Source organism: Mirounga angustirostris, unplaced genomic scaffold, assembly GCF_029215605.1.
Source record: "Mirounga angustirostris isolate CCGP_5_RB_7025 unplaced genomic scaffold, mMirAng1.0.hap1 SCAF_1, whole genome shotgun sequence".
NCBI classification, from domain to species: Eukaryota; Metazoa; Chordata; class Mammalia; order Carnivora; family Phocidae; genus Mirounga; species Mirounga angustirostris.
Window position 1 is genome coordinate 79,586,008 of NW_026991709.1, and position 17,708 is coordinate 79,603,715.

Sequence of the window (17,708 nt, forward strand, 5' to 3'; positions counted from 1 at the left end):
TTTATGCTCTACAACCAGAGCGGTCTTTCCTAAATGGCAGTGGGTTTGTGATGTACATAAAACATATCAGTGGCTTCCCATTATTCTTAGGAAAGAGACAAAAGGTCCTGGTGCTCTAGTAGCTGCCCACCCTTCCAGCCCTACTTCGTACCTCAATTCCTCTCCCTCTAAACTCCAGCTACCCAGTCCCTCTCTCAGACCCTTGAATATACCAGTCTCCCTTCTACCACAGGGCCTTTGCCCAAGTGCTTCCTCCGGTTTGGTATGCGCCCTGGCCATTCCTTGGTCAACTTCTACTTCAGCTCTCAGCCCCAAAGTGTGGCTTCCTCAGAGGAGCCTTCCCTGACACCCAGCCTCAGTCACCTTATTATATGATCACATTTCTTCCCTTTCCAGTATGAATTTGGAATTTTGCATCATTTATTTGAAGACTGTATTAGTATCTGTCTCTCCCTCTCAGTTGTAAGCACCATGAGAGCCTGTGTCGTGGCACTTTGACCCACTGTTAGAGCCCCAGTACCTAACACAGCACCTGACACATAGTAGGCCCTCAGTAAATGTGCGCAGAGATACTGTGATGACTGAGACATAGTTCCCCCAGGGAGGTTACAGTGCATACCGAGAACAAACGAGTAGTCGATGACAAGAAACACTGGAGGGGCGCCTGGCCTAGACTAGGGCAACCAGGGAGGGCCTCCCAGAGGCAGCTTCTAAACAAACAGAGAGCTTGTGACTTTAAGGCACTGAATATACTTGAGCATGGTTGACCCATCAAGCAGGAGGAGGCTAGAGCGGAGGACAGAGCCTGGTGCCGTGCTGGAGATGATGGGCACCATGACAGAGGGAAAGGGACCACCTGCCCTGGAGGGGTGAAGAGCCACTAGGGGAAACTGAGACTGGGGAAGTAAAGAGGCAGCGGCTCAGTACCGGGGGGGGGGGGGGGGGGAGGAGGAGGAATCATGTACCTGAGCTCAGGCATCAGCACAGGAATATCGAGAAGAGCTTGCCGAGAGATCTATTACGGAAACAGCACATGGAAACTGCTGTGTGAATGATGCCGGGTGAGGGACAGGGACAAACCGAGGATGACATCCAGGTTTCTAGCCTCAACACCAGGAAGATGGTTGATCTTTTGAGATGGGGCCCACGGAAGGAGCGGACATAAGGCAAAGGGAGCAGCAGGTACAAGGGCAGGGAAGCAGAAATGCAGACCACGTGTTCCAGGAACAATGACAGAGCCCATTGCTTTGCTCTGTCCCCCGCCTTAAACCTCCTGGTGGTGAGCTCAGCCCAGGGCCTTGCCTGAGCTCAGTCACTTGTGGCATGAGCCAGACAACCCGGGGGACCTGTGAACTCCCCCTTTTGCGGGGGCAGCCCTAGCATTCGCCCCACTTGCTGATTCCCGTCCCCCCAAGCGCACTCCTCAGTGAGCCTCACCCACATCCCCGCACCGGGCCTGTTGCAGCTTATGTCAGTGGCGCCCCCTGGAGCCCAGTGGGTGCGCGAGCCTGTCCCACCTTCCTCCGTGCCACCAACATGTTGCTGTGGGTCTGCAGCCCCGTGAAACCACGCATGTTTGTGCTTTCTCCAGCGGTTCAGTTTGATGCTTCCTCACAAGCCGCATGGCAGAGCAGCTTGGGAACTGTGGATTTGCGAGTCTGGGAGGTGGGAGAAGTGACGAACTCGTATCTGTGTGCCAAATAACACCTTGAGGTTTTGTTTGTTAGATACAATATTATTTTTAAGCTTTCAACCTGAATGACATTAGATGAGACAGCGCCAGTTTCCCAAATACCCCACGATTCCCTGGTTTCTCAGACCCAGCTGTGGTTACTCTCCGTGCACCTGCGTAGCCCCTGAAGCAAGGAGGAGCCTGGACTTGGGACCACAGAGATCTGGGTTTGGATCGTGACTCCAGACTTACTTTCCCCCTCTGAACCTCAATTCCATCATCTATGAGGAGAATAATAATACCCCGCAGAGTTGCTGTGAGGGACAAATGGAGAAGGTGTTAATTACGATTACAAACTAATGTTTTCAAGGTGTACGCTGTCACCTCAAAGGAAAGAATTTGGATGAAATGAGGATAAGCAGGTGCAAGTTACAGGGAGACCGAGTTAGCTCAGTATGGAAGAATCCTTTGTAAACGGTTCACACACTGCAGAAGGAAGAGCTTTAGGAAGTAGAGTGCTCTCCATTATGGGAGCTCTGCAAACAAAGATGCCCTGGAGGGGTTTTAAGCGACAGATCAGGGATAATTAAATAACCCACAGGTTCCGTAATCTGGTGGCATATGGTTTTCTCTTCTTCTGCATGGATTGCAGATAAGGCCAACTTTGCAAAGCATCCACCGGTGGCTGTCCTGCCTCTTGGAACAGGAAATGACCTGGCCCGCTGTCTCCGCTGGGGAGGAGGTGAGTCTGCGTGCCAGTGGCTCTCCCCCGGGGACAAGCACGCCAATCTCCAGGGATGCTCTGCAGGGCTAGGCTGAACTTCCCTTCTAAGAATTCCATTCCACAGAGTCCTACCTACTCCATGACCATTCCCCTGCTCTCCAAGTTTTGCTGAGACCTGTGCTCACCCCTCAGTCTATTTACTCTGATCCTGAAACTCTCAGCCTAGAGCCTGTCCACCCCAGCAGAACATAGTCAGCTTTAGGGTAGGCTCCTCTATGTCCCCCACAATGCTCACTCTAGTAAGGGCTCACTCAGGTGTTTCCTGAATAAAATTCCCTCCTCTCCAAATTACTGCTCTTCTTCTGAATTAGGACTCAGAATGCAAACTGAAAAGCTATGTTGCCAGCTACTTGGGGCATCCAGATCATCATAGGCCCCCATGGTCATTGGCCTTCATTTTGCTATCCCCCTGTGGGGGATCTCAAAGTGGTGACCAGTTCACAGAACAAGGGGCAGGAGCTGAGGAGAACTCTGAAAACTGCAGCCGCCCCCATGGGGCTGGGAATGCTCCAGAGCGCAGAGGAGGTCAGGACAGCACATGGAAGGGGGCAGAGCAGTCTGGCAGGCAGAACTGGGATGGACTTCCAGATGGCTGATGGATTCAGCGAGGATTCAAGACCAGCTCAGGCAGTGGTCAGTGTTCAGAGCTGGGTGCATGCCTGGTGGCAGGAGCACAGGAAGCAGAAGCCAGCCCCAGAAGGAAGTTGGCAGGAACAGATGTCCTCAGCCCCACCCTGAGGCTAGGGAAGAGCCCTCTGTTCAAGAGGAACAAGCAGAATGTGGTCCCAGGCTGTGTGCATCCAGGCAGCACAGCTAGGCGCAAATTTCATGCAGGAAGCCCAGCCCTGTGCTCCCAGAGAGCCTCCAGGTCCTCAGCTACATAGTTGCTACCATTGTTATCTTGTGAGGCGTCCCTAAGGAGCTGACCAAACTAACAACTTGAAAATACTCTTCAGGGTTGCCCTAAAGGTAAGCAGAACGTGGGAGTGTTATCTGAAAGAAAAGACTGTCTCTCCCACTAACCTCTCACGACTTAAAATTCACTTTCTATACTGCTTTTCTATTGCTGCATAACAAATGATCATAAATGTAGAGGCTTAAAACATCCCTTTGTTAGCTCACAGTCCTGTCGGTCAGGAGGCCTAGAACAGCATGACTCGGTTCTCTGTTCTGGGCCTCACAGCCTGAAATGAGGGTGTTGGACAGGCTGTGCTCTTCTCTAGAGTCTCCGGAGGGAGAATTTGCTTCAAAGCTCATTCACATTGTTGGCAGAAGTGAGTCCTTTGTGGTTATAGGACCGACGTCCCTGTTTCCTTGCTGGTTATCAGCTGGGACCATTATTAAATCCTTGAGGCTTCCTTTTTCCTTGACAAATGGATCCCTCCATCTTCAAAGCCAGCCACGGAGAATCTCCCTCACCTGAAATCCCTCTCAATGAGAGCTTTGAATCATTTTCTTAAGGAAAAGCCCAGTCCTTTCTAAGGACTCAGCCAATTAGGTCAAATCCACTCAGATACTCTCCCTTGCTTAAAGTCAACTGTGCCATATCATATAGCTAATCATGACAGGGACTATCCTATCTTATTTGTAAGTCCTGGGAATTGCAGGGTATATACCCTTGAGGGGGTGGGCAGGGATAGGGGAGACCATCCTAAAATTCTGCCTACCACACTGTCCATCTCCGACATGACCCAGTCCTGGAACAGATCCTTTGTTCTCCCGTGTGCAGCTTCCCAGCCCCCCAGCCCACCAATTCTCTAGGGCTTGCTGTGGCTACGTAAGCCTGCCCACCTTTGCCCAGCCCCCACCCCTTTGCCTTCCAAATCTCCCCAGCTGCTTTGCCTTCCAAATCTCCCCAGCTTCTTTCTTACTACACCCTGTTGTCCTCTCCTCCTCCATGGCTCAGGGAACCTAAGTGTCTCTGGCCCCCAGACACACTGGGGAGTCTCCTGGTCACAGATGCCCACAGAGTTCCCTGCCTTGATAGCTGCCTGTACATCAGCAACAAGTTAGCCTTTCTGCCCTGGGGTCACATATAATGCCGTGCTCCACAGGTTATGAAGGGGGCAGCTTGACAAAAATCCTGAAGGACATCGAGCAGAGCCCCTTGGTGATGCTAGACCGCTGGCATCTGGAAGTCATCCCCAGAGAGGAGGTGGAGAATGGGGACCAGGTCCCGTACAACATCATGAACAACTATTTCTCCATCGGTGTGGTGAGTTGGTCAAGGATTGCCTTTCTCATGGAAGAGAAACGTCTGGGTGGGCAGAAAGGTTCTGGTCCCCCATCATCCCTCTCTTCAGCTCTCCCAGCTAACCCAGTCTTGACTTGGGTCCAAGCATCCTTGCGTGTGGCCTGGGTATGGCCACCCTGAATGTACCAAACCCCGACCCTAGATGATGGAGGAAATTCCTTCCCCTATAATTGTAACTAACACAAGAAAATAAGAACTTTTTTTTAAAAAAAGAGATTTAGGGTGCCTGGGTGGCTCAGTTGGTTAAGCAACTGCCTTCGGCTCAGGTCATGATCCTGGAGTCCCGGGATCGAGTCCCGCATCGGGCTCCCTGCTCGGCAGGGAGTCTGCTTCTCCCGCTGACCCTCCCCCCTCTCATGTGTTCTCTCTCATTCTCTCTCAAATAAATAAATAAAATCTTTAAAAAAAAAAAAAAAGAGATTTACCCCTTGGATAATTTGAAACAGTTTAAAAGAAGTAACAGCAAGAAATAACCAAGGGGCGGAGTCAGAAGACTCTCATGTGAGCTTCCAGAGTGAGAATTCTGATCCTCCAAGGAGAACCATGTGGTCCCAAGTTGGCTTAGCTAACTTAGCTGTCAGAATTCCTTCTCTCCTGTTCTCTCCCCTCATCTCAACTGTATTCCCTATACTCCAGGTGTTCATAAATCTCTGGGGGCGTCTCCTCCCAGCTGACCCCTCCCTCAGGTGAGCTCCATGCTCCTTCGTGGTGCTTCCACAGCCTTCTGTGTTCACCCTGTCAGTGTACCCTCTGCATTCGAGTGAAGGGATTGGTTTACTGTGCTCACTTCACACACTTCCATTGCGCGCACACACACACACCCAACACACACCTCTAACACATACCCCCTACATACACACCACCCCCCCCAGAGCACAAGGACAGCACCACATTCCTTTCTTCCTCCAGCTCCCAGCACATCTAGCACAACTCAATTAGTTTTACTGAACTCAGCTTCTGGTCCAGAGAGGATAGAGGTGGACCCTGCTTCCTAAACTGTTGAGGATGGAATCGGGGAGAAAAGAGATCCATCCATTCCACAGATAGAGCTGGGGTTCTACAACAAAGATACTAGCACTTACTGAGCACCTACTGTGTGCTCACCGCTATGCTAGGTCTTATGTATTACAATCCTCATCGCAGTCTTGCGTGTATCACTGTCCCCACAGTCCCCATTTTGCAGATGGGGTCTGGGGCCTGTCAGTTCCTGACTAGTTCCTTGACTAGTGAGGGCCAGGAACTGACACAGGCATGCTGTGCCTTACAGGCTTTCCTGGTACCCTGCCTTTGGAATTATGCCGCCCAGTTTCAGATGCATAGAAATCTCTCTAAACCAACCATCCAGGTCCGGATTGTGGGATAGCTGCTCTTGTCAACCATCCTCATCTGTGCCTCTTTTGAAAACTTTGGTGGCTTAAAAAGAAAAAGGAAACAGAAGGGGAAATGATCGATAGCTTAAGGGAAGAGCAGGTTTTTTTGTTTTTTTTTTTTTAAAGATTTTATTTATTTATTTGACAGAGAAAGACACAGCGAGAGAGGGAACACAAACGGGGAGTGGGAGAGGGAGAAGCAGACTCCCTGTCGAGCAGGGAGCCCGATGCGGGACTCGATCCCGGGACTCCAGGATCATGACCTGAGCCGAAGGCAGTCGCTCAACCAACTGAGCCACCCAGGCGCCCAAGGGAAGAGCAGGTTTAAGGAAAGGGTTTTTAATAAGAAGACTAGAAGGGCACCTGGGTGGCTCAGTTGGTTGAGCATCCGACTCTAGGTTTCAGCTCAGGTCATGATCTCAGGGTCGTGAGATCAAGCCCCATGTCAGCTCCGCACTGAGTGTGGAGTCTGCTTGGGATTCTTTCCCTCTTCCTCCTCCTCTGCCCTTCCCCACTGTGCATGTTCTCTCATTCTCTCTCTCAAATAAATAAATAAATACAATCTTTAATAAGAAGACTAGAAGAAGAACCACGGAAGAGGAAAGGATGTTTTAAAATACCGTACATTTACAGAATTTAAAATTTACCATATTAATAGGTATTTTCTTGATTCTTACGACTACATTGAAGGGCAGTATTTTCTCCATTTTGTAGATAAGGAAACAAAGAGTCAGATGAAGGGACTTGCTATCATTCTCTGGCTCCTAAGCCAGCACTGTTTTTCTATTACTACAACAGAAGACAGAGGCATTGCTGGCCCGCAGTCAGGGTCTGAGTGGACGGCGGATTGGACTGGCGGCATATTCAGGGTCCCTGTGCCCCGATTTGGTTTATCTCCCCAGCTCACCTGGCCTCAGGGGAGACGCCTCTCCCTAGGTCTCTTCAAGCTGCCCCCTCCAGTGGCCTAAGCAGACCCCTCCTTCCTCTTCTTGTTGGCTCAAAAGCCCCTCTCCCTTTTGGGCCCCCCTCAGGCCCTGCTTCCCCCAACAGGAACACACAGCCCTCAGCTACTGCCAATGGGACATGACCAACAGGTCTGGTGTTCAGGAGGCTTCTAGAGCATGGGCTTCCCATCATGGCAATTTCACAAAAACCTGTGTCCTTTTCTTAGAGTAACCAGAGTATAGCTTGCTAACATGTATTGAGTTCCTGCTGCACATGAGGCCCAGGTGGCCTATTGGTAGGTATAGTCATTATCCTTTTGTATTTTGTAAGAAGGAACTGTAGCTTAGAACAATACAGAGACAGGTCTCAGCTGGTGAGTGGTGGAGCTGAGAACCTCTGGTGCTGAGCTCCAGAGCCCCCTGAGCTGTGGACCAGGAGCCATACAGCCTCTGCGCAGCCCCTGCACAGCCCCCTCCGTCCTCAGATGCTTTCCTTCACTGGGGGGGGGGGGGGGGGGGGGGTAGGGCGGCAGGAAGTCTCAATATTTAGTGTGTGAGGGCTCACTGGTGCCCTTTGTCAGAGATGCAAATTCCACCCCCCTGATAGATCCTGGTTTGTATTCTGATTTGGGTGGTCTGGGCAAGGTCTGGAAGTTTGTATTTTTAACAGGCCTCTGAGATAATTCTGATGTAGATGGTCCCAACCAAGTCTTCAGTGATGGAGACAGCCCATCAGAACAGAGAAGAATGGTCCAAGAAGTGTTCCTACACAGGAGCAGAAACCAGAGCTGAACTGGATGAAGGAGAAAAATGATAGCGAGGAGGGGACACAGGCCCTGCAAGTAGGCAGACAGAAGGGAGAGCGGAGAGCGGGGTAGCAGGGCTGCTTGCCCTGCCTGGGAATTTCTAGATGGCAGCTTACAGCCGTGGCTGCCTTTAGAGTCTTTAGCCCCACATCTTTTCTTTCTTGACACATTCAGCTCTGACTGCCAAAACATGATTTTTTTTTATAAGATTTTATTTATTTATTTGAGAGAGAGAGAGCACAAGTAGGCAGAGTGGCAGGCAGAGGGAGAGGGAGAAGCAGGCTCTCCGTGGAGCAGGGATTCGGACATGGGGCTTGATCCCAGGAATCTGGGATCATGACCTGAGCTGAAGGCAGCCACTTAACCGACTGAGCCACCCAGGTGCCCCCAAAACATGATTCTTGATACCTCCTGTCTGTTTCTACATAGTGCCATATGCAAAAAATTTCACTCACTCAGTATTTCCTGACCATGCATAAACACACCAAAAAGGAATAAACAGCCTCACCTTACCTAGATAACCTCATCCTAATCCCAAGAGCCATGATGATCATGGTTTTAATTCATTTTTGCAAATAAGTAGGAAGGAAGGAAGTTGGGGGACAGGAGGAAGGAAAGGAGACCACCTAATTGTCCCCCAAGGAAATGCATACAAACAGATTCTCCATCACACTCAGTGGTCAGGGTATTTATTTGCCTGGGGCTGACTTATAATAATCCAATCTGTTCATCTTTCAAGTTATAAAGAACTTCACAATATCTTTCTCAACGATTATTTTTTTCATACGCCTTTCGCTTGTGCATGTTTAATATTTTATTGTGAAGCAGTGAGGAACCAGGACGGTTTTTATCTCCTTGGTGTACCCTTAGGCTTCTCTCAATAAAATGTTTGCAGGGTTTGTATGCTCGCTCTTTAAAAGTTGGAAAGGGAAATTCTTGAGAAAACAAGTAGCCAACACGCAACTCTAACAGAATCTGGGGCTGACATTTGCAGAAGCTCTTCCTCCCTATTTGACTTCCCAAACTTTGTAAGAGAAGACGTCGGTATGTAAACCAACCCCACAATTTTACTTCCTTGTGATAATTAGAGTCAAACTCCTTTGGCAAAGAGAGCCGTGCAAAGTCTTTGCCCCTTTCGAAGGACCTGGAATATCTGAGTGATGTCCGGAGTCTGCTCCCTTGTGTATAAAAGGGAGGACTGCTGCTGTGGTGGCCGCAGGTGGTAGAGCATTTGCCCTGACAAGTTCACTGGGGCCCCGGGTGCCAGCAGAATCCATGTCATGCGTGGAGGGATAAACAGGGCAGACCCTCCTGGCCCACCCGGAGAGCAACTGTGGCCCCATTGTCACCACGTTTCCATCACCTACATATGTGCCGGCCCTCCACCAGTGACGAGTTGACATGTCCTCCCAACTGACAACACCCCTTGGCAGGAGATTTTCAACATTAACATTCAGGCTCCTACTTCCTCTGGCTTCTCTGGCCTCCTCGTCCCTGCTCTTTATTTTTGGATTTGCAGAAATGTCAGGATGGCCAGGTATCAGTGACAGGAAGTTTGGGCCCATGAAAATAATTGCTGGGGTATGTGTAACTCCAAATGCCTCAAAGGCTCTGCTTTCACTGAGCCTCCACCGGCGGAGTGAACAGCTAATCCCTTGATTCAATGAGATCTATTTCTGATGCGAGGGGAGCCCAGGGGCCAAGGAGAGGCTGCAGTCACCACACTAACCCGCACCCCATTTTCCCCCTTACGGATTGTACTTCTCAGGCTTTACCAGCTAAGTTTCCACCATGATGAGTCCCCTACCCATTAGGGAATTTATCAAAAAGTAATCATTTTCCCTGCAACTTTTCTGGATTCCCTCAGTGTCAGGTTCTTGTCTGTCACCTGTGAGAGCCCTTGGAGGTCCTAAGACAGTGGGACTCACTGAGAGGTGTCTGGGACAAAGGGTCTACGCTCTTTTTCATCCTCCGATCTGCCATAATTTTTCAGAACTATTCAAATTCCAAATGATCTCTTTTATTGTCTCCTTTGTCCTTTTTACCTCCATAAGTTGCCCAAGTGACTTGGACCTGTGTTGTCCAATATGGTGGCCGTTAGCTGCATATAGCGATTGTGTACTTGCAATGGGGCTAGTCTAAATTGAGAGACGCTGTAAGTGTAAAATACACACCAAATTTCAAAAATGTAGTATAAAAGAATTTTAAACATCTCAGTAATTTTTATACTGACTACATGTTGCAGTGATAATATTTGTCAATGAAAATATATTATCAAAGTTAATTTCACCTTTTTCTTCTCACTTATTAATGTGGCTACTAGAAAATTTTAAATTTATTTCTATCAGCACTGGCCTAGACATCCAAATATCTCAGAGTCCAAATGACGGCAGCTTATATTTGGAAGGGACACAAAAATCTTTTGGACTTCCAGTTTTAGCTCAGGAAAGAGCAGCCCATCATCTCCTCTGTTCCTCACACCTCACAGAAGGGACACCGGAGAGTGACCTTCAGAAATGCCATCACTTCCAAGGCTTTGCAATTCCCATCTCCATCCACCTGCCCCTTCAAAAATGGAAGTCTTATTTTGCTGTAATTATTACCAAGAAAGGGTTTGAACCATTGTAGCACTGGTTCCCAGAATTTAAAGAAATCACTATTGAATATAAACACACCCAGCTCAGTGCCTGCCACAGAGCTCAACAGAGGGTGAAGGTGAATCTCCGCTCTTTTAAATCCCCACGTAGAGAAATGTGGTCAGAGTCAGAGTCTTTATCATCATGTCCTTTTCAAGACTCAACAGCAAAGGAACTGCTCGGCTCTCCCTTGCTACTTTGTGTGTTTGTGGGGAGATTACATTGGAACCCCATGCTTAACTAACAATATTGTAAAGGCTGGTCTTTGTGAAAAGAAGCTTTGCAAAACCTAGTTTAAAAATACAACAGGGCACTGGGTGGCTCAGTTGGTTAAGCGACTGCCTTCAGCTCAGGTCATGATCTCGGAGTCCTGGGATCGAGTCCCACATCGGGCTCCCCCTTCTCTGTGGGGAGACTGCTTCTCCCTCTGCCTCTGCCTGTCAGTCCCGCTGCTTGTGCTTATTCTCTCTTTCTCTCTGTCAAATAAATAAATAAAATCTTAAAAAAAAAAAAAACAGGGCGCCTGGGTGGCTCAGTCGGTGTCTGCCTTTGGCTCAGGTCATGATCCCAGGGAGCCTGCTTCTCCCTCTGCCTGCCGCTCCCCCTGCTTGTGCTCTTTCTCTGTCAAATAAATAAATAAGATCTTTAAAAACAAAAACAACAACAAGGATAAGAACTGTGCAGAGGGAGGGAGCCTATGCACATATCCCTGAGAATAAGAAAACCAGGAGCCAGTCATAATAGTCCTAGGGGTATGGGGAGGGTCGCAAAACACAAATCATGCCAGGCAACGTGTGATGGCTTTTTTCTTTCCTCCTCTTTCTTTCTTTTCTCCTGACAGAAGAAAATTAGTGCTTCAAAGGAACACAAGTTGATGGAATGTTTTCTTGAACTCTAGAGAAGCATTTGACAGATTTCACATGAATCTTTATTCAGAGTGTTCACTGAAACTTGCTCAGAGCCAGGGAGGGAGAATGAAGGCCTGTCTGGGGAAGCCACCCGGGACAGAGGCTTGGGGGGCCCTGCACATCTCCCACCATGTGTCCACAGGGGGGCCTAACCAAGACCTTCAACTCTCCATGTGTCTTAAAGGAAAAACAAAACAATCAGTAACTAGAGTTTAAATGTTAAATTCCCAGGCACCTGGGTGGCTCAGTCAGTTAAGCATCTGCCTTCAACTAGGGTCATGATCCCGGGGTCCTGGGATCAAGCCCCACATTGGGCTCACTGCTGAGCAGGGAGTCTGCTTTTTCCTCTACCCCCTCTCCCTGCTTGTGAGATCTCTCCCTCTAACTCAAATAAATAAAATATTTTTCTAAAAAAAGAAAAATAAATGTTAAATTCCCAAAACATTATTTCAGCAGGTAGTGTTGGCCAACCACACACCAAAAAAACCCATAGCCTCGACTTGCCTCTGTAGTGGGTTGCTCGCTGGGTTTACTCTGCCAAATACAAGTATGACAGAAGCCCCTCTTAACCCCCTAATTTGCTTCCAGACTTTCTGTCTCCCACCATTATCCTATATTTTACTCACCACACATAGCCCATGCTCCAAAAAAAGGTTCTCCACTGAACGATACCTCCTGATGTTAAAAAATAATAATGTTCAGAAATTTTCTTTTGTGAGTCCATACCAAGAAACGGAATTAATATGCATTGGCTTAAATGGAATTTCAGTGCTCTCTTAGCCATATAGTATAGTAAACGAGTTTCTGTAGCTTTTTTCCTGCACGTATCTGAGTCAGCTCCCTTGTTTCTGTGTCACTCCCCACCCCCCAACCCATAGCTCAATTCTCCTGTTTCTTTATAAAGTCCACCCTTGCACCTAATGTGTTGGCATGAGGCCTGAGTGGTGAAGGGGCTCAACACATTCTTCTGCTGGAAAATGAGACCATTAATGAGGAGGAAAGACCAAGTGTGAGGAGGAAAGATGAGCTTGGTTTTAGGTCTGAAGCTCGGGGTTGGTTCTACAGATATACATTGTGGAGACATCAGAGATGCTAGTAGTAAGTGTGAGAACTCGAGATGGTCCATGACATGGGGTGTAGGCTACAGATAGGACTCAAGGCTGAGAAGTTCTGGTCAGAGAATGGAGAGCCCAGAAGCATGGTGTCATGGGAGCCTTCCTAATAGTGAGTTCTGAGGAGTAGGTGGCCAATAGCGCAGCAAAGGGGTGTGCAAATAGGAAAGCAAAGTGTCCATAGACGGTGGTAGTGCGACTCTTCTTGACCTTGGGGAAGGACCTTTCTGTGGAGATCAAGTAAAAGAAGCCAGAAGTTTAAATATATTTTTATTATCTACTAAGCATGTTATTCAATGCTACTAATTATTTCTACTGATATGAATGATTAGAATTAATATATCACAGCATCCACCAAAGTCAGTTTTCTGGGTTTGACAATGTACCATAGTTACATAAGATGTTATTGGGGGAAGCTGGGTGAAAGGGATACAGGAACTCTCTGTACTATTTTTGCAACTTCTTGTGAGTCTTAAAATATTCCAAAATAAAAAGTATTTTTTAAAAAGAGTTAATATGGCAAGGCATTTCCAGAAATTCACACTCAGCCCCACGCGCACACGGGCTTCTGCACTGTAACTGCCCCCACACCCAGATACCCTCTCTCCCCTCAAAGGGCAGCGGCTGTCCCCTTCATTCACCCTAAACTGTGGCCGAGAATGAAAACTGCAAGGAGTCGACCGGCATAGGTTCTACAGGCACTGGTGGCTAGCTCCTAACCTTGGACCTGGTGTTCACCCTTTGCGGGAGCCTCCTGTTCTCCCCTATGACATGGACTCTCCAGGGTTGGGGGCTTTCAGTGAGAGCCTGTGTGCTTCCTTTCTTTCCGCATGGCACGGTCATGACCACTAACCTGGCGTCTGCTTCCCTCTCTTTCCCTTTCAGGATGCTTCCATCGCACACAGATTCCACGTGATGAGAGAGAAACACCCTGAAAAATTCAACAGCAGGTAAGAGTGCCCTGAGGCTGCAGCCCCGCCGCCCGGCCCGCCGGCCCCGCCCCTCCCCCACGCAGCCGGGCCAGACCGAGGCCTCCACCTGCTCTCGCCCAAAAGTTCTGGCCCGGCCGCCCAGGGACGTGGCTTTCCTGCCACGTTGCCGGAAGGACGGTTTCCATTTCCAAGCAGAAAACGGTGTCAGAAACCTGCCGCAGCCTGGCCGCCTGTCCCCTCCCGGAGGATGCCGTGCAGAGGGAAGGACTGCGGGGCTGGCAGGGAGGGCGTGGTATGCCCGCCTTGAGGGGTGGCGATCTGCTTGCTCTTGGCTAACTGGAACCCGCCTCCCGGGGCTTGGCCGCTTTCTCTAGACGGAAAGCTCCCGCAGCCCTAGCCCACCCCGGAATTTCTGTGGGGAGGGCCAGGCAGGATGGCCGGGGCGGGGTGTTGGAGAGGGGGCCTCGGATTCTCTCTGTCTCGAAGGGAGGGAGCGGCAGCGGCGGGGCCGGGGCTAGGAGGGCAGAGAGGGCGTCGCCTCCGCGTCCCCCGACAGCAGAGGGCAGCAGAGAGAGGCCCCTGCAGGGGCTGTGAGGCCGGGAACCCACCAGGTCCCAGGCTCAGCCCTTGTGTGAAGCCTGAATGTTAGATCCAAAATTACAAGAAGAGAGAAAACCAGATCTTTTGCAAACAAAACTAAGCCCTTCTTGCTGGTGGGAGGGAATATGCGAGAAGTGAGTTGTGACTGGCATATAGCTACCCCTGGGATTGCTAAAATACCTTTCTCCATTCTTTCTTTTTTTCTTCTCGTTGGTTGATTTCCATCCGTTTTCCTCTTTTGTTGTGCCCTTTCAAGATGACCATTGGCTCCCACCCCACCCTCCAGCAGGTGGGGAGGAGGAATGCAGACTGAGCCTGAAGGGAGTGACTTCCGTAGCCCATAGGATTGAGCAGAGGTTGTCCGAAGACATTTGTTTAAAGATTCACACCCCAAAGAGCACCATCATTTTCATTGCTGCTCCTTTCCCCTGACCCCACTGCCTGGGAGGTTAACCCGGGAAAAAGAAAGTCTTATCATAACATACTTCAGCTTCAGGAAAAGTGATCTATGGGATCTACTAGCTGAACTAATCTTCTTAGCGTGGGCCTTCTGTCCCAAGCCTATTCCATCTGGCTCTCTCACCCAGCCTACGCAGACTTACAAATCACTATTAACAGGTATGCATTTAACCCCCACCCTTACTGTAATCAGCTGACCCTCCTTGTACATTCCTTGTCACTCTCACATACACGCTAAATTATTCCTTCTCTTCCACCTGTTGTAGACGTCTTAGGTGCTCTTTTCACAGAGGTGGCCTTATGCATACTCATGCACACATACTTGTTAAAATGCCATATGCTTGTGAGATCCATAGGGGTTCTGCTCATTCATTCATTCCACACTAGCTTTAGAAAATAGACTCCGTGCCAGGCACTGTTCTGTAGGTGTTTTGAACAGACATGTGTAGGGGCTCACAGTCCAGTGGTGCAGACCTGAAGGCAGATATGCAGAGTGACTTGTGTGCAGTGGTATGAAACGAGCTAACCTATGGAACACAAAGCAAGGACATGGAATTTGGCGTGGAGGGGCTTCTACCCATGGAGATGCCAAGACGTGGGAAACAAGTGTGTATTTTCCAGGTTGGCAAAAAGAGAAGGGTAGCCCAGGGAGAAGGAAGCAAATGTACAGAAGGATAATAACAAGGAGTGAGAGAAGGCAGGATGCCTGGGGAAGAGCAAAGGAAGAAGCAAAACCCCTGTAGTTTGTAGTGAGTGAGGAAGCAGAGGGAGGCAGAAATTTCTCCATATTCCATAAATCAGTACGTCAACACAGGACATAAATAGAGTAGTTGTCAATTGCCCACATGATTAAATACAATTAGAAAGATACCTCTGTCAGAAAAAAAGTTGTCATTGTGCATTTCACTGTGATCTTGTGACTGTTTTTCCTTTCCATTTCCCCATTCTATTAATAAGACTATTCTGCAGTTAGCTGCACACCCTTCCCCTGGTCGAGGTCAAGGTAGTGTGGTCGCTCAGGACGAGAGGCACACAGATTTGCGTGTAAATCCACATCCCTGCAAATAAGTGGAGCCCTAGTGGCACAGAGGTGGGCCCTGTTGCATAAGGTCCTAGCAGCCTTCCTAGTAAGAACTTTTGAGTCCCTGCTGCTTCTACCCCGCCTGCTTGCTCATGTGGAAAATACTCATGAGTGCCCACTTTGTCCGCTGAGAGGCAGGCGAGCAGCCATTTTCTCCAGGCTTCCTTATTTAGCTTTGGAGATGGTTTTAAATAGGCAGGTGGTTGTTGCCATGGTTACCCCATTACACCAGCGGCTAAACTTAGGAAGGGCCACAAGGGATAGGAAGAAAGCTTGATACCCGGGATTTGGAAATGTAAACGATATTATCAAACAAGCCTTCGTTTTATTCTGCTGAACTGAGGCTTTCCAGAGAGTAGTCAGGGCTTGGCTAGATGTCCTTACGGTGAAGGTGCCGGGCTGGGCATTTGGGGACAACCCTGAGGTTAAATCTAGGAAGTTGTAACTTTTGTTTTGTTTTGAACATGGGCTAGAATTTATCAGGGAACTTGAATCTTTCACATGGCTCATTCAGTTTTCTGGGCTATTCTAAGAAGAATTCTTAACCTGAGGTACAAAGGCTGCAGGAGTTCTGAGAATACCTTGAAATTGTATAGAGGACACTGAATATAGTTTTCTGGAGAGAAAGTCCATAACTATCAGAAGGCTCTCACAGGGACCTGTAGCCCTCTAATGGTTAAAAGTCACAATTCTGAGGCCTCCTTAAATCCTAAAAGGGGCTTGGGGTTTGGTTGGCGTTTTAGGAAATTCTTCCTCTGGTGGCTTCTTTACACAGGTTGTTGCCAGAGAAGGTGGTTGGTTGTCCAAAACTAAGTTATGTTCCCTAGTGGAATAGCTTTGTTAATGGAGCAAGAACCAGACCCAAGAAAGCAGGAACATGAGCCAAGTGCGATGGGCAAGGATAAAAAGGCCTTTAATGGCAGAGATGGGGCTATTTTTGGTACATTCTGCTTCCTAATCATTGACAGGCTAATAATTAATTGTTAATTTAGAAATATGAAAAAGTATCATCTTGTTGGCAAAAACAACAGAAGACAGATTTAATTCGACTAAGATTCTAACATGTTAGTTAGAAGGTGTTCTAGGCTACGAGGGTAAATAAAACCTGATTCCTGCCTTCAGGGAATTCATAGTCTAGCAAAGAAGGAAGAGTAATCTTCAAATATCTTTTACAAAGTGATTTTCACATACATGGAGGTTCCATTTTGTAGGTCATACAGCATAAAGGAAGTTGGATAGCGTAAGACACTTATTAGTGGTTGTATGCCTACATCATTTGTAAATGAATTGTTTGGAGTGCAGAAATGGTGTTATAAGGGAACCAAAGTAAGAACTGTTATTTTTTGAGCACCTACTAGGTGCCAGCTGATAAACTAGATTCTTCAAATACATTATATTATTGAAATCCCAAGATCACCTTATAAGGTAAATATTAGATAAAGGCATTTTATAGATAAAGACACTGAGGCTGGGAGAAGCTAAGTCACATAACTGAAGTCAGACATCTTTTTAAGCACCGGAGCTGGTGTGATTCTAAGCTAGCTCCTAACTCCTCCAGAGTTCAAACTCTTGTTTTCTGCACTTGCTGTCTCCTGTGGATTTCATTCATCAAATACCTATTGTATATCAAACACGCTGATGCGTACTACATACATGGTCCCACTCAATGTTCATAATAACATGCAAGGGTAAGTGCATTGTAGAGATGAAAATATTGAGGCAAAGGAGGGTAGAGCTTTTATCATCTCTATCCATCTTTATGGATTGTCTCTGTGGGAAGATGCCTCCTGAGTTCCAAAAGGGGACCACGGGCACACCACCCACTCTTAAGTTGTGTGGTATGACTGTTCTCCCTATCTCAGTGTCCATAGCACAGAGCAGGACCAAATACATGATTAGTGCAGCCCACTGAAATGTCAAAATGCAGGGCCCCTTGTACAAAATTATTAAGAATTTCAAGTCCATGGGAGTAGAGCATTCATTAAGCCAAGTACAGAGCCCTTCTGAGTGTCAGGCTCCTTGCATCTATGCACATTTCTCTTCCATAAGCTGGCCCTGGCAAGCAGAGAGGAATTTATTTTTTTAAAAAAACCTCACACGTGCCAGGGCTCACAGAGTGGGGAGGTTTGCAATAAAGGTGAAGGAACGGA

The 17,708-nt window shown here is 48.2% G+C and overlaps 1 protein-coding gene across 4 annotated transcripts in view; it reads left to right on the top strand.

The window, feature by feature from the left end:
- Positions 1 to 17,708, top strand: part of DGKG (diacylglycerol kinase gamma) — a 208,968-nt gene that overhangs the window by 96,988 nt on the left and 94,272 nt on the right. For all 4 annotated transcript variants that reach the window (XR_010409214.1, XR_010409213.1, XR_010409215.1 and 1 more), the window contains 3 exons: positions 2,325 to 2,414; positions 4,511 to 4,671; positions 13,372 to 13,436. Coding sequence is in view for 1 of the 4 variants with exons in the window: in XM_045903201.3 (XP_045759157.1) it covers positions 2,325 to 2,414; positions 4,511 to 4,671; positions 13,372 to 13,436 (316 nt within the window). In the remaining 3 variants the exon portion in view is untranslated. The remainder of the gene's footprint in view (positions 1 to 2,324; positions 2,415 to 4,510; positions 4,672 to 13,371; positions 13,437 to 17,708) is intronic.